This window comes from Macaca nemestrina, chromosome 1 (assembly GCF_043159975.1).
Source record: "Macaca nemestrina isolate mMacNem1 chromosome 1, mMacNem.hap1, whole genome shotgun sequence".
Classification (NCBI taxonomy): Eukaryota; Metazoa; Chordata; class Mammalia; order Primates; family Cercopithecidae; genus Macaca; species Macaca nemestrina.
The window spans coordinates 50060992-50086761 of NC_092125.1; the positions used below are offsets into that span (position 1 = coordinate 50060992).

The 25770-nt window shown below is 34.2% G+C and overlaps 1 protein-coding gene across 2 annotated transcripts; it reads left to right on the forward strand.

Moving 5' to 3' along the window:
• Nucleotides 1-112: 112 nt before the first annotated feature.
• LOC105484617 (regulator of G protein signaling 18) lies at nucleotides 113-25559 on the forward strand. Of its 2 annotated transcripts, none has more exons than XM_011746439.3 (5): nucleotides 113-407; nucleotides 867-968; nucleotides 2021-2082; nucleotides 22248-22438; nucleotides 25302-25559. In XM_011746439.3, exons 1-5 carry the CDS (start codon nucleotides 289-291, stop codon nucleotides 25557-25559), a joined length of 732 nt encoding a protein of 243 aa, XP_011744741.2. In that variant the 5' UTR covers nucleotides 113-288. The 2 variants fall into 2 exon arrangements, with proteins under 2 accessions (XP_011744741.2, XP_011744742.2); XM_011746440.3 differs by having other exon boundaries at nucleotides 117-407; nucleotides 22272-22438.
• Nucleotides 25560-25770: the final 211 nt, after the last annotated feature.

Here is a 25770-nt window from a genome sequence, read left to right on the forward strand (position 1 = left end):
TTCTGGTTGCGCAAACTTGAACGAGAAGTTGCACTGTGGTAATACTAGTCTTTATCTTGGAGACCAAGAGTCATTTTGCAAATTTGTGGTATCATTTCCCTAAACAACTTAGGACCAAACTGTACTTCATTTCCTCAGTTCTGCATTTCTGCAGAGGCAGAAAGAAACACAGCTCTTGTAAGAGTTGTGGTAACTTTTTATTATACTATGTATACGTATGGAATAGCATTAACAAACGAACTAGAGAAGGATGTAATAAATTAGACATCTCTTCATTTTAGAGGGAAGATGGAAACAACATTGCTTTTCTTTTCTCAAATAAATATGTGTGAATCAAAAGAAAAAACTTTTTTCAAGTTAATACATGGTTCAGGAAAAGAAGAAACAAGCAAAGAAGCCAAAATCAGGTAAAATTATACAATTTTAAGTCAGTCTTATACTTTTAAAAGTATAATTGAGGTTGAAGATTCATTACCACTTGTTTTTGAACTATTGGGTGGAAAATACATTGATTGCATTGTTTTAATTGGGGAAAAACACCTTTTTATTTCTTAGGTGTAAACAACTAACTGTGAAATCTAGTGTTCTCATTAAAAAAAAAAAAAAAAGTGTAACAATTTTAGCCACACAGAGGAACTAGTACAATCTTTATTGAAATATAATCTCAAATACTTGATTATCGGTGAACAAAAGGAGAAACGTTTCCATATGTTAGCCTAATTCCTCCACAAATACAGTATTTAAGTGTGTGGGAGTGGGTTTGGGTAGGCGTGGGTATTTACCAATTACAACATTTTCTGGTAGTCAACAGAAGAGATTTTAACTGTCATCTACATTGTCCTGACACGAAGGCCTCTTTATTACAGAGCTAAGGAAAAAAGAAATAGACTAAGTCTTCTTGTGCAGAAACCTGAGTTTCATGAAGACACCTGCTCCAGTAGATCTGGGCACTTGGCCAAAGAAACAAGGTGAATAAATTTTCAGTATTTTGAGGAAGATTTTGCTGATTCTATCATTAAAGATTTAAGAAAAATGCAATTAGGGATTTCTGTTTTATTGAAAATTACACAGTAGTATAAGGAAAGTTAGAAATTTCATTTGAAGAGACTAGAAATATGTCATAAAATTAAACCACTTGAATTAAATCGCTTGCATTGAATAATCACGTGAACACTTAAAGCTGCTCTTTTAAAATTATATACCTGTCAGTTTTAAATGATATATTTTACTTCTTATAACCTGATAAAATGCTCATTAATTTAAGAGTTTTCACAATGCAATGTTGTCATAGTAGAGATCTATTCATCTCTTTCTTCAGTAGTTTGAAAAAACCCTCATTATAGCAAGTAAAGCAAAAATAATGTCTTTTAATACTTAGCATTTATTTAATTCAAAAAGAAAATGCAAAAACCGTATAAGCTAGTTTCATACAAATTCTTCCAAATTTGAGTATAATAAAAAAAATCCAAGAAAATATATTCAATTTTCCACATTATCAGCATCTCTAGAATATTTCTTGTAGTCAAATATCTTATATTTCTTATCCCTTTGACACTTTATTAGTCAAACTTCCTGTATCCGTTAAAAAAAAATTGCAGCCTAGTGTGGTTACAACTTCAAGGAAATTGCAGTATAATCTTTTATTTTTAACTGAAAGATACTGTCACTTTAGTTTCTTCTACTTGCTGAATTTAAACAGATAGTAGACCTGATTTCTTTATATTTGTTCTGCCTTTTAACCTAACAAAGGATTAATTTTTAATTAAAAAATAAAACAACTCACATATCCGTGAGAAAAAAATTAATGTTATTTTAACACATTATTCAACAGACAAATTCTAAACGAAAATTGAACAATGTTTTAAAAGTTTCTAATGTAAATACAAGTTTCCTTATATTATCATCAAAGGAGAAACTGTGAAATAAAATTGAAAAGAGCAGTACAATAGCATATGTTAGAACAGATTCATAAACAGACTTTCTGCACACTCCATTATAAAACATTTTGTTTCTCGTACAGAGTCTCCCCTGAAGAGGCAGTGAAATGGGGTGAATCATTTGACAAACTGCTTTCCCATAGAGGTTAGTGGTACTTTCACCAAATACTTTATTGCTTAATGGAAAATGACACAAACTGTGCATGTAATTATATGAAACAATAAGTCACAAAATTTTTGTCTGATTGTTAATTTTCAATAATTCAATTTTCTGATCAACAGAAGTAACTAAATAATAGAAAATTCAAATAATGGAAAATTTTAAGGTTCTCTTTTTGTTTAGAATTACCTACTGTGGATGAAATGTTAGTTATTTATACTGTAGCTAGTTTCAATTTTTAAATATTTCCGATTTTTGAATGAAACCCTCGGTTTCATTAAATTCATGATTAACAAACTATTCATGTTAGTTTCATTGTTCAGGAATTAAAAATATAAAGTAATTCTTTTGATGGACATTCAGGAAACCCACAAAAACACAGTTTTAAAAAATTTTATAAATTCTTCATTCTGTACTTCACATCAATTGTCTACTTTTAAAGCAAAATTTTGTAGAAATGCTGAGAATCGAGTGTGTATTTAAGGTGGAGCTTTGTCTATGAGATGGAGGGTGAGGACAAGCATCAAGACTTCATTTGACTCTCGAACACTATGATAATACAGCATGGCTTAGGAGGCAGGCCCCCTGGACTGTCACTCTTTAGGATCAATTTACATAAGGTAGCAAATGAGTGAACTTTATTATCTTTATTCATTCTATGTTTTCTTTCAGATAGAAAGACTGAACTGGGCAGGTGATGTGGCTAGGCAATCACAGATTTATTATTCTCCGCCCTGAACTTGTCAGAGTCTGCTAAAAAAAAGCAATGCTTTATCATTGACAAACATTCACCTCAAGCCCAGAGCTTTTGTTTTTTTGTACCTTCAACTTGTCCAGTTTCTTACCTTAGTCTTTGTCTAAAATACAATCATTTCCCAGTTCTTCCAAGACCCTTCCAAGATGAGGTTAGCCAGACTACTCTAACTACTCCTTGTAACATTGCCCGTGCCTTTCACAATTTTAAGGTGTCTACTGGAAGAAAGGATTCCTGTTGCCAGATCAGTTGGGAGTGGAATATCTGTATTTCAGCCTCAAATACTGTGCTCCATTTAATGTAACAACAACTTTTCTTTTCTGACGTAATTTTTTTTTGTTCTGTTCCCTTCCTTAATTGTTCGACTCTTTGTAAGGTCTTGGTGACCTTTTCATGTTCTCCTGAATTTAGTGATATAAAAATTCTGTATCAGTAGATGATACCTGAAAACGTTCCCTCTGCCAATGAAAGCAGATATCTGCCTCTGACTTGTAATATTTATACGTAGAGAAATCAAGGCTTAAACTTAGGTAAGGATGTGATCAATGAGAATGGAGAGTAGTGATAAGAAAGTTCGTGCTGACACAGTTTAACATTTATTCCTTGTATTTCACTCTAATGCTAGCTACTATCACTTCCTATTTTTGGGAAAAGTAACTTAAACAGCCTTCCTCAACTTCTGTATTCACTTGTCTTCATTTCCAGTATACAATTCCTTTTTTGGTGTTTTTTATTTGTTTTGTTTTCTTTTTTGTTTTTTTGGTTTGTTTGTTTTGTTCTGTTTTTGTTTTTTGAGACAAGAGTCTTGCTCTGTAGCCTAGGCTGGAGTGCACTGGCATGATCTCGGCTCATTGCAACCTCCACCTCTTGGGTTCAAGGGATTCTCCTGCCTCAGCCTCTGCAGTAGCTGGGATTACAGGCATGCGCCACCACACCTGGCTAATTTTTGTATTTTTAGCATGCTGGTCTCGAACACCTGACCTCAAGTGATCCGCCCATCTAGGCCTCCTAAAGTGCTGGGATTACAGGTGTGAGCCATTGTGTCCAGCCCCCGTATACAACAATTTCTAAACTGTTGTTAAAATTCTTGCCAAATCTATGTCAAACTTCCCCCGTACTCACTTTCTTGCTCCCACTGTCTTGGTTCAGTTTCAGATATGTTCTTTATAGATTAATTACAATAACTGGTGTAAAACTCCCTTCCATAATTCATGTCCCCAAAAGGTGTTTATTTTAAAATCTCCTCTTATATTCAACATTTTGGTACCACACTGCCCTTTAGACTCTTCACCAGTCAGAGACGGAGAAAACAAAACAAAACAAAACAACAAAAACAAATAGGACTGGGATTAATTTCTTTATAATGTAAGTATTAGAAGGAAACATACGTCTTTTCATCTGTGGATTCCTAAACTTAGCACATCCCCTGGAAAATAATATAACTGAATTTGTTTCTAGAAGTTAGTCCAGAATTCCAGTGAAATTTGAGTTTTAGGTTTCTCCTAAAACATAAATGGTTGTATAATCTCAGTTAAGCTTCCTAATCACTCTGACTTTTAGCTTCCTCAACTGTAAATGAAGATAACGTTTTTAGCTCCAACAGAAATAGATTCCTGTCAGGATTAAATGAGATGATGAATAAGAAGCCAATAAATTTTGGACACTACACAAATGCCAATGATAACTGCTATTATAAAAAATAATAATTACTAACCAGCTTAATAATCTTTTTTTCTGTTTCCAGTCTACTTACAACTGGATGACGATCAATTAGAGGGTTAAAATTTCAATTGACAATAACATATAGACAGGATTGTTTTCACTTAATAAATTGGTATAAAATAATTTCATCATAGTTTCATTACTCATTCAAAGCATAGAAAGATTTAGCAGGGTAATTAGTCCTATAGAAAATCCTCATCTAGCATTCTGTAATCTTTCTTCTTTAAAAGTGCTAAAAAGCAAAAGGACAAAATCGAATCTGCTACTCTCTCTTTTCTCTACCAATAATATTAAAGAGCGGCAAACTATCTGTAATTTAAATCAAGAAGAGACACGCTTAAAGAAATCAGCACTAACCCACTGGATATTACCACCTGTCATGATTACAACGCTAAATATATTATATTGAATTCACAAAATTTATACTACCAGTATTATTTTATTCAATCTTTCCTAATCCAATTATTTTTTATTACAATGCTTATAATAATATTAAATTATAAAGCTTAAAATAATCACCTAAAACAAGTCTTTTGGTTGCAATTGTTAAATTCAGTTTATTTCTATTTACTTGACTCTAGGAGAAGAGTGTGTGTGTGTGTGTGTGTATTTAAAGAGAAAGATCCTACACACACACACACTTCAAGAAAGACCTTGCTCTATCAAATTTTACAAAATTTCCTTTTATAAAATTTTCTTTTATAAAATGCTGCAAAACGTATACTTTTCTCAAATTCTGTATATCTATTAAAAGGAAACAAAATTTATTCAGTTTAGTCAAATGGGAAATGAAGTGATAAATCAAACCAAATACAGTGGAAATTTTGGTGTTCAGTTTGACAAAAACAGTTAATACTAGAACCATCATAAACTGATTATTAGCAGTTTTAGGAATGAAACCACAGGATAGATGGTTTTTACCCTAGATTTTAGGGGATTAATCAAAATTCACTAGCTGAACAAGGAGAGAAGGAGACCATCCATGCAGAGAATCAGTATAGGAATGGGGCGTTAAACAATGTAATTTAGTTAGGGAATTAAAACCAAAATAACTCTCCACTGAAAAATACAATTTGAAAACGGATGGTGGGTTAGGGAGACAGACAGTATATCCATGAGACCAAAACAGAAAGGTCATTGATTTTTGCTCTATCCCACAAAAATCAAATGATTCAGGGAGGTGTTCTGATAATTCTATTTTATTCAAATTTTAGTCACATAGTTTAACTCTTTTAAAATTAAAAAAATGAATAAAGTATAAACTTCAGTTAAAAATTATGTATCAGTGTTGGTTCATTAATTGCAACAAATGTCCCATACCAATGTAGGATGTTAATAAGAGGGGGAAATTGAATGGGGCGCGTATTACCTTCTTCTGAATCTGTACTACATTCTGTACTACCTTCTGAAAAATATGTCTGTAAATCCAAATGTATTGTAGAATAAAATACTTTGGAAAATGATCTCAATAATGTTATATAGTAAATTTTAACACAATGAAGTCCATCAATAATTTAAATTCTGTTTCTTATTTGGTTCGATGGAGCTATAAGTCTATATTTTTTCTGCTATTTCTATTTATTGTCAAATTTGTCTGAAGTTTCAAAATGAATAATAAAAATTTGTAGTTTAATACTACATATATAAAAACCAGTAATTTCTAAGGGCTATTTAAATTTAAAAAGTAGTAATAAATCAAAAATGAAATATCAAACTATATCTGTTATTCATAATCATAAATTTTTAATTTAGTTTTATCAATCTTCTCACTTGATTGGCTTTATAAAAGTTAATTTTATCAATTTGAACTTATAAAATCAATTGATGCCAATAAAATATAGAGGTATATGATACACACATACGTGTTTTTATTTGTTTACATATATGTATATGGCTCTGTGTAAGGCACCCTTGAAAGTAAAATGACACTGGTGTATAATATGTAACTTCTAAAATAACTCGCTAAATAGTTTTTAAAATATTATATAGAACTTGCAGTATATCATGTAGGCTTTAGAAGATCACTAAAAGTGATCAAATAGATGTATGCAATAATTCAATTGGCAAAAGAAAAGGTAATTCCTGAGATAAAGGCAAGGAAACGCTTAGAGTACTAAGAGATTTTGACATGATCTGGAAAAGCAGTAAGTTTACTTTGAGGCAAAGAGTAATAAACACATTATATAATTAAGTTGGGAACAAACTTTGGAAGCCTTTGTTTGTTAAAAAGATAACTGATGGTTAGAAAGGTAAAATTCCATGCATGTAATATGAACTACCTAAAAGGTTGTTATATAAAAGCTAAACTCAAAGTAAGGACCCTCTTAGGAAAAAAAAAAAGGATAAACTTATTGACTTAATCAATGTGTATGTATGTTATAGAGTGACAAGATGAAGGAATAGGAAACAAAAAAGGATGAGCCAAAGATTTCTAGATTTCCTTTTAATTGTAATAGGAAGATAATGATGCCTGTAATACATGCAAAACAGAGGAGGATGAACGAGACTTGTAAAAAAAGAACAGAGTAAAGTTTCAACTTTTTTTTTTTTTTTTTTTTTTTTGGGAGAGAGTCTCGCTCTGTCGCCCAGGCTGGAGTGCAGAGGCGCGATCTCGGCTCACTGCAAGCTCCGCCTCCCGGGTTCACGCCATTCTCCTGCCTCAGACTCCCGGGTAGCTGGGACTACAGGTGTCCGCCACCACGCCACGCTAGTTTTTTGTATTTTTATTAGAGCTAGGGTTTCACCGTGTTAGCCAGGATGGTCTCGATCTCCTGACCTCATGATCCGCCCGCCTCAGCCTCCCAAAATGCTGGGATTACAGGCATGAGCCACTGCACCGGGCCTTGAACATTTTTTGTCAGCCGTAAACCTTATCAAAAGTTTTGCAGGCTTTTGTAAGTGCACACCTAGAATATGGAAGGCTGACTTATGGAAAGATGTTCTAACCAGCTCACATTGTTGATAAGTGCTTATCTGAATGAAAATGTTTTATCTCATGAGGGGAATTTCAATTAGAAAATCTTTCCACTACCACATAACTGTTCCTCTTCCGTGTGTACCCTTTTATCCAGTCATTGCTAAAAACTACAATAGTTTTAACCTTTTTATTAATAACTATTTACTTGAACTTTTTACACTCCGAATTGTGGTTCTAAGTAATTTCTGAAAATAATTTGTAACACGTAGGATGGAAGTAGAATATGTAAGTCATTGCACATCCTGGATTTAAAAATACAAACTGACTATACTTTGGAAAATACGTATTGCTAAGTTTGAGTAAAGACTAGAAGGAAATGTGTACTTCACTTTTGGGAAAGGAAATGAGTACTTTTTCTTACACTTTTTACCTTGTGGCTTTTCAAGTTACAGTTCCTAATTTTTGGTTACCAATTTTCTGCAAGATAAAGAATTCCAGTGCTCTAAAAATTTAAATTTCTGACTCAAGCTAAACCATAATGAGCACTCAACTTTTTTTTTTTTTTTTCTCTTTGAGATTGAATCTCACCCTGTCACCCAGGCTGGAGTGCAATGACACAATCTCAGGTTACGGCAACCTCTGCCTCCCAGGTTCAAGCTATTCTCCTGCCTCAGCCTCCTGAATAGCTGGAATTACAGGCGCCCACCACCACACCCGGCTAATTTTTTGTATCTTCAGTAGAGTCGGGGTTTCACCATGTTGTCCAGGCTGGTCTCGAACTCCTGACCTCGTGATCCGCCTGCCTTGACCTCCCAAAGTGCTGGGATTACAGGTGTGAGCCACCATGCCTGGCCAACAAGCACTCAACTTCTTAATTTATCTAAAGATTAAAAATAAATAAAATCCAGTCCAAATTATAACGGATCACATAAACCATTCATTATGGCAAAAGAAACCACATTCTATGGCAAATCAGACCTACAAAGTCTAATGTTACAGAAGAAACAATGCAACTTAGTACTTCGGATATTATACGGTACTTGGGTTTCCAACTTCAGATTTTCTTGACTTTTTGTTTCATTTGGTTTCTTGGCATCAGAAAAATACTCCAACAGATGCCAGAGTTTCAATTTAGAAACATGCAATTACAAGCATTTCATATTTGTATGACACATTGAGCCAGCTTCTTCCAGTGTGAATTCTAATCCCAGGTTCTATCAAGCACTTTTGGCAGCTGCATTCACCACTGCCGCCTTCTAAAGGACTGTTTAGTAAGTTACTGCCTCTGTATGAGAAATGGTTCCATTGTGAACTGACTTAATGCAGCTGCCCAAAGTAAGTAAGAGAAACAGGAAGTAACTAACGTGCTGGGATAATCTTGCACAGCATTGCACATTACTTTTTAAAAAGTTATTTACCTAAAATGTTAATTAATAAACTTCTTTCTCATCCATCCTTTATTCATTTCTTGAATTCGTATTTTTCCTTTACTATTATATTCATATTATGCCAACAAAATCCATTCACTTTAGTTAATGCATCGTGAGCACTCAGAACATACATAGCACTTTTCTTGATATTAGTACGCTGACTTCACTTTGAGTATCTGTATCAAGCACAAGACTAACCATGGTAACAAAGGGCTTTTGCATAATATTTCAGAGCACAGCAGATGGCACAGAGTCGACACTCATGCTTGTGAATTAGTGAAGGACTCTATTTGAAATAATGTTTATGTTATTTTCTGGAAGACCTCTACTTGAATTTTATGCAAGCTGATTCTCCTCTGCTACTTTGGACAGAATAAGTCACTCTTTTAATTGTCCTTCCTCAGTCCTTGGTTCATACATGCCTGTCTTGCCTATTAATCTCCATATTCCTCAACAGTAGGGACTTTTTCTTTACGGCAGTTTACTTGTAAAGGTCCTGTAATTTTAAATAAGATGAACCTGAGTTCAAGAACTTGCACTATCTTTTACCATCTGTAAGATTTAATGCAAGTTAACTCTCTGAACGTCAACTTCTTCATCTATAAACATGAGCACAAGACTTACTCCATAGGGCTGATGTGAAAATTAAATGGAATTGTGCCAATAAAAAGCCTATAGCATGTGCTAAGACCTTAATGAACACTCAAAACTCCTAACTTGTGTAAATACTGTTTAAATATATAACACAGTTCTCAGGTTCAGACTAAGTTTTGTTTTTTTTTTTTTTTAAATCAGTAATTAAAAGGTAGGTTAAAAAGTTATTTTAATAAATAACAATTTCAGCTATCTGGCTTCTTGGCATTTTCTTTTAGCTGACAGTACAAAAAATTTATTATAATTCTGATCTGTTAATTATAGAAGTAATGGTCATATTCTTCTGAATTCATGAAGATTATTTAATAACTCACCTTAGGAATAATTTGATATTTAAAAACTGATCAATCCATGTTTATGCATAACATATGGCTAGAGTGCAATAGATTAAAATTGAAAATGTTTATGCCTTCACTGGGTCAGTGCAACTTTATAAGCCAAATAAAACATACTTACTTTCCTCTTTGGAAATATGACCTTGAAACAGGTTGTTCTTTCCTTGTAATGTAACTGGCATTTTATTGTGCAAACTTTGCTTTAATTTCCATTTGAATAGTGACTGAGGAACAAGGAAGGACAAGATACAAATGCCTCTTATTGTGAAATGGGGAAAGGCAGGACTCTATCATAAACAAACAGATCAATAACACCCAATGGTATGCTTTTTAATATCAGCAGAGGGCACATTTCCATATGACTACTTTTTGCTTTCTTTTTAATTAAGATTACCTGAAAATCTTCTCACAATTATTTTGCCATCCTGCTTCCAGTTATTTCTTAATATCTAGCCAAGAAATTCTCTTCAGAAATCTACTTTATAGCAACTCTCAAGCAAAGCATACTAAGATACTGACCCTGCAATAAGAAATAAGACATTTTAGAATTATATTTAAAAACTTAGAAAGAATCTGTCGGCTCTGAAGATAGTTATCAGATAAATTAAGAGAATGTTGTTTAGAATTAAGTCTAGTAAAAAATGGATATTAACTTAGAAAAAGGACAAATACTTTAGCAACTTGCAAGATTAAGTAAGTATAGGTAGTAAATAGCTGGTTTCCATTATCTTTTATTTATCAAGGGGAAAGTTCTCAAGAAGAATTTGTTTTAAGTAGTTCTGGGCAGAGGCTAAGGCTAACTGCCTAAAGTTTAGTTCAGGCCAGTTAGTGCATAGATTATTGTTTTTTGTTGTGACTTTCTTTTACATACCTAAACATTGCCCCACGTTTCAAATTATACTTCAATTACAATTTAGTGTTTGAAAGGCATGTGATATGGTTTGGTTGTGTGTCCTATCCAGATGTCATGATGAAATGTGACCTCTGAAGCTGAAGGTGAGCCCAGTGGGAGACATTTGGGTCACAGAGCAAATCCCTCATGAATGGCTTGTACTGTCTTTGCAGTAATAAGCAAGTTCTCATTCTTTCAATTAACATGTGAGCTGGTCGTTTACAAAAGCCTGCGACTTGCCTTTTTTCTCACTGCTTCGTATCTTGTGATACACTGGCTTCCCCTTTGCCTTCCTCCATGAGTAAAAGCTTCCTGAGGCCTCATCAGAAGCTGAGCTAATGCTGCTGCCATGCATGTACAGCCTGCAGAACCATGAGCTAAATAAATCTATGTTCTTTATAAATTACTCAGCCTCAGGTATTCCTTTATAGCAATGCAAAATGAACTAACACAGCATGTCAGCATGTTTTGTCTTTGTCTCCTTATTTTATTCCAAGATCATTATAGAAGACAGAGGAGGGGAAATTGGGGAGGGGGGGAAGACAAGTAAAACCATAGACTAAGTAGTAAAACCATCCCTCCAGTTACATAATGGAAAAGAAATAAATTCTCAAACTGCTGTCAATCAGCAGCCAAGCAATACTTATTCAACTTATTTCCTAAAGTCATCAGTCTAAGGCTCCAGGTTTACGTGAAGTCTTGAGAGGATATTGCAATTTCGTTTTCAAAAATTAAGGGAATACAGTCTTGGACAATTCATGGCACAAACTGTTTTTATACAAGCCCAAGTTCTCAAATGCAGATGGTGAAAGGAATTATGGGAAGGAAAATCAAATAGGAACGTTCTAAGGAACAATAATCCCTATGGGTGCTTATGCGCTTATTAATAAGCCACAGTACAACCAGCAAATCTGACACCCTGTTGTTCACTTTGGCAATTATTTTGTAGCTAAACCATTAACTTTACTCTGAAAACCTATATATTTCTAGGTATTCGAAGGAAATGTACAATGTATCAAAATGCCTCAAAGAACCATTGTTCATTTATATTTCCCTTTTACAGTCTGAGAAAAGCATCTCACTCAGGGTGAGAAATCAATCTTGAAAATAATACACTAACTGAGCTAGAGAAAGAAGAGCAACTTGATCACTCTTGCTTCTCAGTGGTCAGAGTTTGCTGATTCATTCAGGAATCACTTAGCAATAGGGCCTTCACTGGAGAGTTGTGTTTGACTAGAAATTATCTTATCAGCATCTCACCACTGCAGACAAGTTCTCTAAGTTGCTTGTCAGTTTTACAATGCCTTGTCAAATTCTTTTTGAGCCCAACCTTCCCTTGTCTCTCTAGTTTCTTAACTAATATGTAACTACTAACATCTGTTGCTCATGGTCAATTTACTGAGGAAAAGAAACGGATCTCCCTTTGTCCAGTTGAAAACATCCCAATGAAGAAGCCATGGTGCAGAAGAGACCCTATGTCATCCTTTTCTCGTGGTAGTGGCTGGAATCATTCCATACTATAAAGCTTAGGGATTTCTGTAGGTTGTCATGTCTTTGTCTAACTACTGATTTCCTAAACAGTAAGTTCCTGGAACTCTCATACATGAAAAAGATTGCTTACAACATTAAAAACTGATGCTTCATGACAAAGAAGATAAGGTCTATATAAAGGAGGAATAAATGGTGATGCAAAAAGAATAATTTCAGGATTGTATTGGTTTCCTGTTGCTGCTGTATCAACTTACCACAACTACAGTGATTAAAATGACACAATTTGATTATCTTATGGTTGTGTAAGAAGTCCAGCATGCATTTGATCAAAATAAATCAAGATGTCAGCAGGCTGTTCTTTTTCTGAAGGGTTTAAGGAAGAATCCCGTTTCTGCTCATTTGGATTGTTGGCAGAATTAAGCTGTTTGCAGTTATAGACCAGCTACTTCCTTCCCTTGCTGGCTACAGACAGAGGATCATTCCCACTGCTGTGGTTTGGATGTGATTTGTTTGTCCCCTGACCCCAAATCTCAGGTTGAAATTTGATCTTCAATGTGGTGATGTTGGAAGGGGGCACCTAGGGGACTTGTTTCTAGCATGAGAGAAGTTCCCCCAGGATTGGCTTGGTGCAGTTTCAGCAATAGTGAGTTTTCACTCTTGAAAGACTGGATTAGTTCCCAGGGGAATGGATTCATTCCCTCGAGAGTAGGTTGTTATGAAGCCAGGATGCCCCGCGGGTTTGATCCCTCTCTGCACATGCCTACTTCTTCTTTGGTCTTCACCATGTTTTGACTCAAAACCCTCTCCAGAAGCCAAGAATATGCCAGCAGGCTTCTTATACCACCTGCAGAACTATGAGTAAAATAAACCTTTTCTCTATATAAACTACCCAGCCTCAGGTATTCCTTTATAGCAACACAAAGCAGACTAAGACACCCACCTTGTAGAATATACTACATTTCCTGGGTCATGTCCATCTTCTTCATACTCAAAGCCAGCAGCAGAGTCAAGTCCTTCTTAGGTCAAATCTCTCTAATCTACTCTTTTGCATCTTCTACTTTTAAGGACTCATGTGATTAGATTGGATCTACGCTGATAATCTCCCCCATCTCAAGGTCCTGCACTATATTCAGTTCCTTTTTTTCACACAGGTCCTGCAGATTAGGGCATGAACAACTTTGGAGGGTTATTTCTCTGCCTACCAAAGGGGACAATGCTGTCCTGAGAAAAAATATGCACGCACACACACGTATGAAATCTGGGGCAATTGAACTTATCTGAATCTCAGTTTTCTCATCTAAGAAAATGAAAATAAGACATATTCCATGTATCTGTTATAAAAATTAAATGAGGTAATGTATATAAATAACACTTAACCTTCAAAACCTCTAAACATGTTATAAATGTAAAACCTCTTAGTTATTACCGTAATTCTACCAATAGAAATGTATTCTTCTTGTTTCATTTTATATGGAACTTTTTATATTAGTAATAGTCATTGACCATGAGGAATAGTTCTAGAGAGCTGTAAACATTAAAACAAAATGTGGCAATCTAAGTTAAAATGAGTTGAACAGACAAAGCTACATTTATTTCAACTTTTTTTCAGCCATAATGCCAGAATATTTGCACCTTCTTTATAAATAGCTGGATTTTTAAAAAATATACTTGGTATAGAATCTTTGAAGCTATAGTCATGAGAGATATTGTGTAATTTCTTCCTTTCTTTCTTAGTCTTTACTTATTTTGTTATGGGGGAGAGTGTCAAGTTTTGGTATTAGAGTTATCCTCATCTCATAAAATGAGGTGGAAAGTGTTCACCCCCTCTCAATTTTCTTGAAGCAAGTGTGTAAGATTAAAATACATTTTTTTTTCTTAAATGTTTGATGGAATTTACTAAATTTGGTCCCAGGTATTTTGGGGGGGAGAGAAATGTTTTCTTACAAAATCTATTAATTGAATTAGGGCTACCAGATCTTCTACTTCTTCAAGTGTCAGTTTGGGTATAGGTTTATTGTTTTTTTAAACAATTTCCCTATGTCATATAAATTATATTTACTGACATTAAGTCATTCATAATATTCATTTATTTGTTATATATGTAAGATCTATACTAATATTTATGGTTTGCTTCCTAATGTGAAAGACTCTTGCTAGGGGTTCTATTTTATTAATGTTTTTCAGAACCAACTTTGACTTCGTTAATCTTCTCTGTAGTTTTCCTATTACGTATATTTTTCCTCTTGTTTTTATTTTTACTTTTTTCTTCTACTGACTGTGTATTTAATTTGCTCTTCTTTTCAAGTTTCTTAAGGTGGAAACTAGATCTTAATTTTTATACCCTTCTTGTTTTTTTTCTTTTTCTTTTTTTTTTTTTTTACTAGACCACCATTTTGTGTAATAAAATTATCTCTGACCACTGTTTAAGCTGCATCTCACAAATTTTTGATCTGCTGTACTTTCACTATAATTCAAGTATAAATATTTTCCTAATTTTCCTTGTGATTTCTTTAACATGTAGGTTATTGTGTTTATTACATATTTATCACAAAAACACTGGTTATTGTGTGCTTATTTTAAAATGTTTATTTTTGTTTTGTTTTTATCTATGTTACTAGTGTCAGTTATTAATTCAAACCCCTTGTGGGCAAAGGACATATCTGTAAGGTGTCAAGTTTTCTGAAATTTATTTAGGCTCATATTATGAGTCTAACACGGAGTTTATCTGGGATAATATTCCTTGTGCATTTGAAAAGATGTGTTTGGTAGATCATTTTGTAATTTTCAATTCAGTCGAATTAATGATGTTTAAGTTTTATATATTGTCACTGATATTCTGTCTCCTTTTTTCTATGAATTAATGAGTAAGCAGAATTAAAATCTATACCTAAATTGTGAATTTTTCTACTTCTCTTAGTTCTATTAGCTTGCTTCATGTAATTTGAAGCTCTAAATTAAGTTCATATATGTTTAGGATTGTTATGTACTAGTAATAATTGGTCACATAAAAATTACAAAATAGAAATACTCCTTATTTTGAAGTTACTTTTTCAAGCCATGTGAAGATTTTTTATTCAGATTTCTTATGCTTAACCTCTGCACTGTGTAACATTTTTATCCATTTTCTTTGTCTTCCTGATGCTTTTCACTTAATGTGTCTCTTATTGCTAATATGTAGTCTGTTTTTACTTTTTAACCCAGTCAGATAATCTCTGACTTTTAATTGGAATGTTTAGCTCATTTAAATGTTATCTCATCATTGATATATATGGAATTGGATTTAGTATCTTATTATTTATTTTCTATTTGTTTCTTCATTTTGTTGTTCTTTTTCTTTTTCTCCTTTCTTACCTTATTTAGATTAAGTAAATCTATCTTCTATCCAACTGCTTGCTAGCATACCCATCCCTTCTGCAGTCTTTAATCTGTTGCCATGACTATCCAATATTTTTTTATTTTAAATACTTTACATTTTATTTCCTGAATTTCAACTTGATTATTTTTATAGTTTAAATTTTGTCTTAAGTCTTTTTTAAACTTTGTGTTTTTCAAAACATTTATATGAGCTTTTTTAAAGTTTTTGTCTGCTATTTCTAACATTTTAGATACCTCATGATCAGTTTTTATTGATATTTTATCAACAAACAAAATATTGATAGTGAGTCATGAAAATCTCCTTACATGACTAATTTTTTTTTGCGTGTGAGCATGGAGGAAGACATAGAAGTCTAAATTATGTGTTCTTCCCTTAAAGAGTATTGAATCATTTTTCTGGAAGTGAATTAAATCACTGTTGTATCCTCCTGATTTTTTTCTGATTAAGGCTGGTGTCTCTCAGAATTGTCTTAGCATGAGGACAAGAGCTTTCTTAGTAGTAGGACAAGACATAGTATTTATACCAGAAACATGACCTTTCTTTGGTATCTCTTTTATGGCTGAGCCAGAAATCCAAAGTCATCCAGACTTATCAAAACTCTCCTATCTCCATTTGCCTCAGTCCCATAGCATCTATCCTCTTCTAGACTTCACAAAATTTGCCCTGCTCATGTGCAGCTTAGCCCTCAGTCAAGACTCTGCAGGAAAACTGCATGCAGGCTTCCGAGTCCCCTTATAAAGCAGATTCACTGTGCACTGGTTACCAATTAAGCCCCCTATATCTTGGGCTACAATTTTTGATTACTTGCACAAATCCACTATGATAGAACACTGATACAACTAGTTGGGCAAAGCAACTTTAGTACTTGCAAATAGGCAGCAAGGGATAATAGAAGCCTAGTATTCATAATGAGCTGCTCCCTCAACACTCAGAAAAGCTGTTAAGAGTGAATTAAATCTTATCTATGATGTTCCAATTGCACTGCAGCTGAGGGATCCCAGAAAGCAGCCTGTCTTGGTTTTTGTGTCTGAGGGAATACAGGTATCCCTGGACTAAAGTGTTAAAGAAGATCCTCTTTTGGGGTGGCAAAGGAGCAGGGCAGGGTTATTCTGGTCAGTTTCTTCTTATCTCAGGATGTTGCATTGTCAGCGCATTGTACATTCATTTTTGAGAACTACAAGTGACGAAAAAGAGAGAACAAGTTGGTACAAGGTCACTCAAACTGTCCCACACCCTTCTGCATGTCTCCTTTTTTCAGTAGCCTGACCCACAAATTCCAAATACATAATGCCCAAACTCGTATCTCTGCCTCCTCAATTCAGCAAGACTTCTTAGTTTGTTTAGCCTCTGTCTTCATGCATTCCAGTCTTAAAAATGCCCCCAGGTAGAAAGCCAGAACAAGCCTAGCACTCACTGTATGTGTTTTTCTTCTCCCCTGTTGCCAGTTGTATTCTGCTTGAAAACTACAGCCTCAATATTTTTCTAGTTTTATAGTTATTTGTGGTAGGAGGACAAGTCTGGTTCCCATTACTTTGTAATGACTCGCCTCTTCTTAATAGTGTAATAGTAATCTGTTTTTCTATTTAAGGTAGGGATCTATAGATTAAATATCAAATCAAGGGCTTTGTCCACTTCTGGTACCTAGACCAGTGTCTGGAACATAGCATGTGATCAATATTGTTTAGATTAACTAATGAATTATTCAGTGGGGAGTTCAGGATGCAAACAAACATATTTAATAAAGTAGTTGAACAAAATAAGGAATACATTATAAGATATATTTGAATAACTTATAGTGATATCCAACAGAGAGCAGTGTACCTCCAGAAATGTTTGCCAGCTTGTCCAAAGTCATATAGACTGGCATTCACCACGAACTCTGCTTTACAAGTTCTCAAAATTGATGCTGTCATCTTGTTGGCATGCCAGGAAAGACCCAGCTCTCAGTGGAAGGCTCACATTGGCAAAACTCATAAGGTTGAATTCCAAACTAATAATATAGATTCAGAAATAAAACTGTCACTGATAGCCATTTCTCTACCTTTTCATATGACCAAAGAAGCCGCCAAAGTGTATTAAAAATTTTGCTTGCCAAGCATGAAACTAGAATATTAATTGTTTAACGTCATCAAGCTAAGAATTAACTTTTTTAATAAACTGGTCTATTTTTAATTACATATTTTTGTCCATATTCACAATAGGACAAAATTTTGTGGATTTTTATTTTATTTTTTGCTTTATGTTACTAGCTCTGATTGTCCATATCTCTTGTAAATATGATAGGTCTGATATTTCATTTAGTACACAAAATATTTCCTAGAACTGTTTCATGTTTTTAAATATAATTCTGTATTGTTATCATTAATTCAATTATTTGTTGATAATTTATTTTAGTATTATTAAATAATTATTGCGTTATTTCTCATGTTGGGTACTGGAAATTTGGTGACAAGGGTCACCAAATTAGACAAGGGTCTTCATTTTATGTATGTCACAGTGTAGCCTGGAAAACAAAAGTTAACAGGCAACTGCAGTACAATATTTTAAGTTTACTCAGCACAGTAAAAGGCCATATATGAAGGACACCCAACTCATTCTTTAGAGATTGGTGAAGTCTTTCCAGACAAGATGAAATGTAATTTCAACCTCAATGAATATAGGCTGTATGGATTAGATTAATAAAATTGCTTTATGGATTTAGAATAGGAAGGGAAAAGTATTCTCAACAAGAGCTAAAACTAAGAGATTCAGGAACATGGCACATGAATGGAACTATACATGTTTCTCTGTGAGTGGAGCTTAAATCAGTGTAAAAACATGGTAGGAAGAGATGAACGCTATTGGGACATTTTAAACGGTGAAGAATCATAATAAAATTTGTACTGCAGAAAGATATTGCTGACTAGAATGTGGATAATACACTTGGAGATTGGAGGAAGAGACAAGGAAAACCTCAATTCAGGGTCACTAGTTAGGAGATTTTTATAATAATTTGTGTGAGAGACAGTTCCCGTCTAAATAAAAGTAATTACAGATCGCACAAAAATAAAAAGACAGACGTAGGATATATGAAAGGGGAAATTTTACAAGATTTGATTATCAGCTATGTGTGAGATAAGAGGAAAATTAAAAATCCCTGAGAATAAATGCCAGGGTTCCCATTTATATCCCTGAGTGGATAGAGTCAATAAATGGGAAATGTATGCAGGGAAGGTTTGGGGTAAAGATGATAAATGCACCATTCATATGACTAATTCAATGGCCAATTCAATGATATTTCTCACATGTTGCTTGATATGAACTTGGAGCTCAGGAAAAAGAGGCTTGAGATAAGTTCTAAGAATCATCTGCATATTGATTGTATTTGGGTGTTGAAGTAATTTTTCAGTAAATGAGTTTAAGGGAAAGATGAAGAAGGATAAACTGAGAAGGATTTGGGGATGCAATAGTCAGAGGTGTAATAGGAAACTCTGGAGTTTAGCTGCCATTGAAGAGAATTACAGGCAATTCTCTACCGTGCCTGCTGTTGTGGAGAGATGAAATAACATATGGACTGAAAACAAAATGTTCACTAACTATAACATTAAGGCAATTTGGCAAAAATAATTTGAGTAAAGTGTTGAATAGAAACCACATTTTTGTGTGTTGGAAAGTAAATGAGATCGAGGGGATTAAGGGACGAAGTGTAGAAAACTTAATCAAAGATTTTATATTTGTAAGGAAAAAAGATATGTTAGTAGCTAGAGGAATATTTGAAGTTAAGATTTTTTAAAAAAAATTTCTTGTAAGAAGATTAATATATTTTAATGATATCAACATGTAAAAGAAAAAGTTTATTGTTTTTCAGAATTGTTTCTAATGCCTCATTTTGTCTGTAGGTGTTAACAATATGCATAAAGTACAGTTGGATGTCAGAAAAAAGGAGTTCAGGAAAATGTCAAGAGAGAAGATGGGCAAATAGGGAAGATAAAGGAAAGAAGAAGGAAAAGGAGAATGTAAAGGACAGAATTTTAGCAAATAGCACATTTAATGGAGAACAGAGGGAGTTAAACCTAAACAGACAACACACAAAGAAACGATCACACAGTATGAACTAGGAGATATGGCATCCTACAATCCTATGTGGAAGAGTATTTGAAAAAGGAGGGGGTCAGTACTATCAGATGCTACCAAGTGGGAAGTCCAGATGGGACTCATGATATTTCCTTATGCAATAACTTACATAAGCACAGCAGAAAGAGAAATGGGCTATAACTAGAGAGTGAGAGTGAATCTAAAGAAAGATTGCTAAAACTCATTTAAATCCAACTCGAATGTGATTTATTCTGAGAAAGTTTATCTGAAAAATCCATTAGGAACATATTTCCCTTCCCTCCACATTTCTATGGTGCAGCTACCAAACACCCAAGCAATTTCACTCCTTGGAATTTATTCCAGATAAATAAAGACTTGTGTACATTTTTTAAAACTATACATAAATGTTCATAGCACATTTATTTGTAATAACTAAAAAAAAAAAAAAAAAGAAAGAAATAACCCATGTTTCCTTCAATGGCAGAATGGTTAAACATATGATAGTATATTCATATTATGGAATATAATACAGCAACAAAGAGAAACAAACCATTGATACATCCATCAACCTGAATAAATCTCCACAGAATCATGCTGTGTGGAAAACAGAAACATCTAAAACAACATATACTGTATGATTTAATTTATATAACATCCTTGAGTTGACAAAATTATAGCAATGGAGACCAGATTCGTGGTTACCTGGGGTTAAAAAGAGTTATATGTGGGGAGATGTAAAGGTGGCTGTAAAAGGGCAACATGAGTTATACTAGTAACTTTCTGTATCTTGATTATATTAATTAATGTCACTATCCTAGCTGTGATATTTCACTGTAGTTTTCCAAGTTGTTACATTGGTGAAAACTGGATAAAGAGTACATGGGGGTCTCTCTCATTACTTCCTACGAATTCATGTAAATCTATAATTTTCTCAAAATAAAAAAAGTTTAACTTTTAAAAGGCTTAAAAATAAGTAGAGTGTTAAAAAGGATAGTTGAAAGAGCCCTAGTTTCGAAGTCACATTGTCTTAGGGTTGAATCCAAAGTCTGCCACTTTTTTAGTTATGTAAATGTCATATTCGTGAGCCTTAAATAAAAATTATCAAGATCACCATCATCATCACAGCCACCATTAGAGCCCTTATGGAGTTCTTAATATGTCCCACTTACTGTTTCAAACACCTTGTGTATTTTAACACATTTAATTTTCTCAACAGCCCTATCAGGTGGGGATCATTATTATCTTAATTTTAAATATTGAAAAACTAGGCCGGGCGCGGTGGCTCAAGCCTGTAATCCCAGCACTTTGGGAGGCCGAGACGGGCGGATCACGAGGTCAGGAGATCGAGACCATCCTGGCTAACCCGGTGAAACCCTGTCTCTACTAAAAAATACAAAAAACTAGCCGGGCGAGGTGGCGGGCGCTTGTAGTCCCAGCTACTCAGGAAGCTGAGGTAGGAGAATGGCGTAAACCCGGGAGGCGGAGCTTGCAGTGAGCTGAGATCCGGCCACTGCACTCCAGCCTGGGCCACAGACGGAGACTCTGCCTCAAAAAATAAATAAATAAATAAATAAATAAATAAATAAATATTGAAAAACTAAGACACAGAAAGAAAAGGTAATATGCTAAGGGCCACAGAGTAACTAAATGAACACTAATTTGAGCCCAGACTGTCTTCCACAAGACTTGATACCTGCCTCTAACATTTATAGGGCAAGACAAAATGTGAAAAAGAGGTCCCATGCTGTATGTCTAAATGTTTATGAGCTATAGAAACTAATAACTTTAAAATAAATATATATGTTATCCTTCTGCTTTGACAAATATACTTTGTAAGCCACTTGGAAGATGATGTTTGAATTTAAAATTTTCAGACACTTAACAATTTCACTCTGTAAACATGACCTAGCACCTTTTTCTTTCCCCCCATGGTTTGGTTTCACGCTGTGAGCAGCTCTTCGCACATTTGAGTACACACTTCAGCCTGCAAATTGAAGCCTTGTTCATAGTCAGGCCTAAGGGTATACCTACCAGTGAGTCAGTGTGTTTTTGGTAGATGGACTTGGAGAAAAGGCTGTGTAAATGCTGGAAGCATAGAGCTTTTAGTCAGGGAGTCTCAAGATCCTGAAATTCAAAGGCATGGTGTAGAAGTAGGTAGGATCCATTCCAACTGTAATGGCTTCTTGACTCTGTGCAATCACCCCTCACACTCTGGGAGGAGAATGGATAAAAGAGACACAAAGTGAGGTCCACTGTAGGGGGTCCCTCTTAATCTTAGTCCTAAAGTCAAACTTAAGCCTGAGTGAGATACTGGCCTTATTTCAGTGGGAATAATACTTTCCTTTAATGGTTGTGAAAACTACATGCGGTCTCTCATGTGTATTGTGCAAGATGTGTGCTGCGGTGCTGCATTAGAGGGAGGATGTAGCTTTTCTGTTATTATTTCCAACTACGTTTTATTTATTATCAATCAGTAAATGTTTCCAACATTAATAATATTTGTAGTTATATTATTTATTTTCTTGATAGATGGACTAGAGGCTTTTACCAGATTTCTTAAAACTGAATTCAGTGAGGAAAATATTGAATTTTGGATAGCCTGTGAAGATTTCAAGAAAAGCAAAGGACCTCAACAAATTCACCTTAAAGCAAAAGCAATATATGAGAAATTTATAAAGACTGATGCTCCAAAAGAGGTACAGTAAACTGTAAAAAGGCATAACTGCTTTCAAAATTTTTTAATAATTTTATTTTAAAATTGTGAATTATATTTTTCCCAACTTATTTTTATTAATTTTATTTATAATTGACATGTAATAATTATACATGTTAATGGAATACATTGTCATGTTTTAATATATATACTGCATTGTATAATAAAATCAGACAGCTTGTTCATCAAATTAAACATTTATCATTTCTTTGTGTTGATAATATTCAGTATGTTTTTTTCTAGCACTCTTGAAATATACCATGTATTATTACTCACCATAATCACCTATTAGGTAATGTAACACCAGAACTTATTCTTCCTATGTATCTCTGTACCTGTTGATTCATCCTTTCTTCATCCTCCCATCCTTCCTACCTTACCTAGCCCTTGGTAACCACTATTCTGCTCTCTACTTCTATGTGAGCAACTTTATTAGATTCTACATACAGGTCAGATCATGTGGTACTTATTTTTGTGTGCCTGGCTTATTTCATTTAATATAATGTCCTCCAGGTTCACTCACGTTGCCACAGATGACCGAGTTTCTTTGTTTTTTTTTATACCTCAATAGTGTCCCCTATGTACCACATTTTCTTTATACATTCATCCTTTGATGGACATTTAGGTTGATTCCATCTCTTGTATACTGTGAATAGTGCTGCAATAAACATGGGAGTATAGATATCTTTTTAACATGCTGATTTCAATTCCTTTAGATATATACCTAGAAGTAGAATGGCTGGATCATCTGATAGTTTTATTTTTAATTTTTGAGGAATACTTATACTATTTTCTATAATGGCTGAACTACCTTACATGCCCGCCACAAGTGCACCAATGCATGAGTTTCCCTTTCTCCACATCCTCACCAACATGTGTTATTTTTTGTCTTTTTCATTAATAGCCGTTCTAACTGAAGTGAGTTGATATCTCACTACGGTTTCCACTTGCATATCCCTGATGGGTAATGATGTTGAACATTTTGTCCAAAATGGCACTTTATGTGTTTCTTGAGAAATGTCTATTCAGAGCTAAATTTTTTAGGTAATCTGCCTTTATCAAATTTGTACCCTCATACATTCTACCAGAATGTTCATGATGTTGCTGGAGTGACGATATTTATACAGATTTATCCATACAAATGGAAGACATTGTAAAATACTATCATAGAAGAAAAAGTACAATTAAAGTCACTTCTCAGAGTTATTTTCTTTCTAGGCTAAGAGTGAATATGAGTAATTGAAACATTTAGATTCATTCACTTAATTAATCACTTTAGCACAAGCAACCTCTCATAGAAACTAAAGATTTCTATAAGTGATGAAGTCAAGAGACATCAAGAAGTTTGTATCATGTACCATTTTAATTTTGGCTCATCTATTTATACAGACTTTTGTTTGCTTTAGGGCTACTTTAAAGACAGGTTAAAAGAAAAATCTTACAATAGAGAGTTGAGGTAAACCTAACTAGGCAAGTTTTCAAGTGGAAAACAATTGAGATTTTCTTTTACTCCAAACTCAGTGTGAAGTAATTGTGTGAAACAATTGCTAAAATGGTTATAAGACTAGCAAATATGACTTGACTGCCCTCAAATATTAATTAAATAGAGTTTCAAAGTTTCTAATATGTGTTTTATAAATAGTGATTCTCCCAAAACCAACGTTTTACATCATTTTATTGTTTGTTTGTTTGTTTTTGGTTTTTTAAAAAGGCAACTAGTTGCATTGTGTTATGGACAAGGGGAAAGAAAGCCTCTACCTGAAAACCTACCACCATCAGAACCAGATATATATGCAGTGCTATGATACAAGACATTAAAGAATTTTATATCTTTAAAAGACATTCATACTGCAGCATATGTTTGCTTGGAGGAAAGCATCATAATGTAATGAAATAAGCACTGGAATAAGTAGAAGTCCCATATTAAAATCTCGAATATGCCCCAGCTCATTTTTTCCCAAGACTCAAATAATTTAACCTCTGTGAGGTTTAGCGACCTATTTTGAAAATGAGTTATGCTTTAATTATTTAAATGATCTTTAGCAGTTCAATATGCCATTATTCTAAATTCGTAGAGAGTAAGAAGGACCAGGAATTCCAGGAGAGAAGAACCAGATGAAATGCTAGTCAAGAATAGAGGAAAACACTCAAGCATCTATATTAGGCCATTCTTGCACTGTAATAAACACCAGTGTTCACAACAGCATTGTTCCCAATAACCAAAATATGGAAACCACCCAATTGTTTAGCAACAAATGAATGGATAAATGAAACGTGGTATACCCATAGAATGGAATATTCAGCCACAGAAAGAATAAAGTTTTTGGTATATGCTAAAAAAAATAGAAATACATGAGACTAGGTAATTTATAAGAAAATAACTTTAACTGGTTCATGGTTCTGCAGGCTATATAGGAAGCCTAACAGCATCTGCTTCTGAGAAGACCTCAGGAAGCTTCCAATCATGGCAAAAGGCAGAGGAGGGGCAGTTATCTCACATTTCAGGAGCAGGAGCAAAAGAGAGAGAGAGTGAGGTGCCACATACTTTTAAAGAGCCAGATCTTGCAAAAAACCACTCACTATCGCGAGGACAGCACTAAGGGGATGGTTCTGAACCATTCATGAGAAATCCACTCCCATGTTCCAATAACTGCCCACCAGGCTCCACCTCCAATGCTGCGGATTACAATTAAACCTGAGGTTTGGGCAGGCTACACACATCCAAACTATATCAGCTTCTAAGTCCACTATGCCCACTCCAACATTGCATCAGTCCTGTACTGTTTCTCAAAGTTGTTTATATAAGCATATTAACTATAATATCACTTTTTTTCCTGTTTATCCAGGTTAACCTTGATTTTCACACCAAAGAAGTCATTACAAAGAGCATCACTCAATCTACCCTCCACAGTTTTGATGCTGCACAAAGCAGAGTATATCAGCTCATGGAACAAGACAGTTATACACGTTTTCTGAAATCTGACATCTATTTAGACTTGATTGAAGGAAGACCTCAGAGACCAACAAATCTTAGGAGACGATCACGCTCATTTACCTGCAATGAATTCCAAGATGTACAATCAGATGTTGCCATTTGGTTATAAAGAAAATTTATTTTGCTCATTTTTATGACAAACTTATACATCTGCTTCTAACATATCGCATGTTTATGTTAAGATCTGGTCCCATCCTTTAAACTGAAATATGTCATGTGAAATGATTTTAAAAATGTAAAAACTAAACTTTTTGTTAACAAAATACATACAGTATCTGCCAGTATATTCTATAAAACCTTCTATTTGATGTCATTCCATT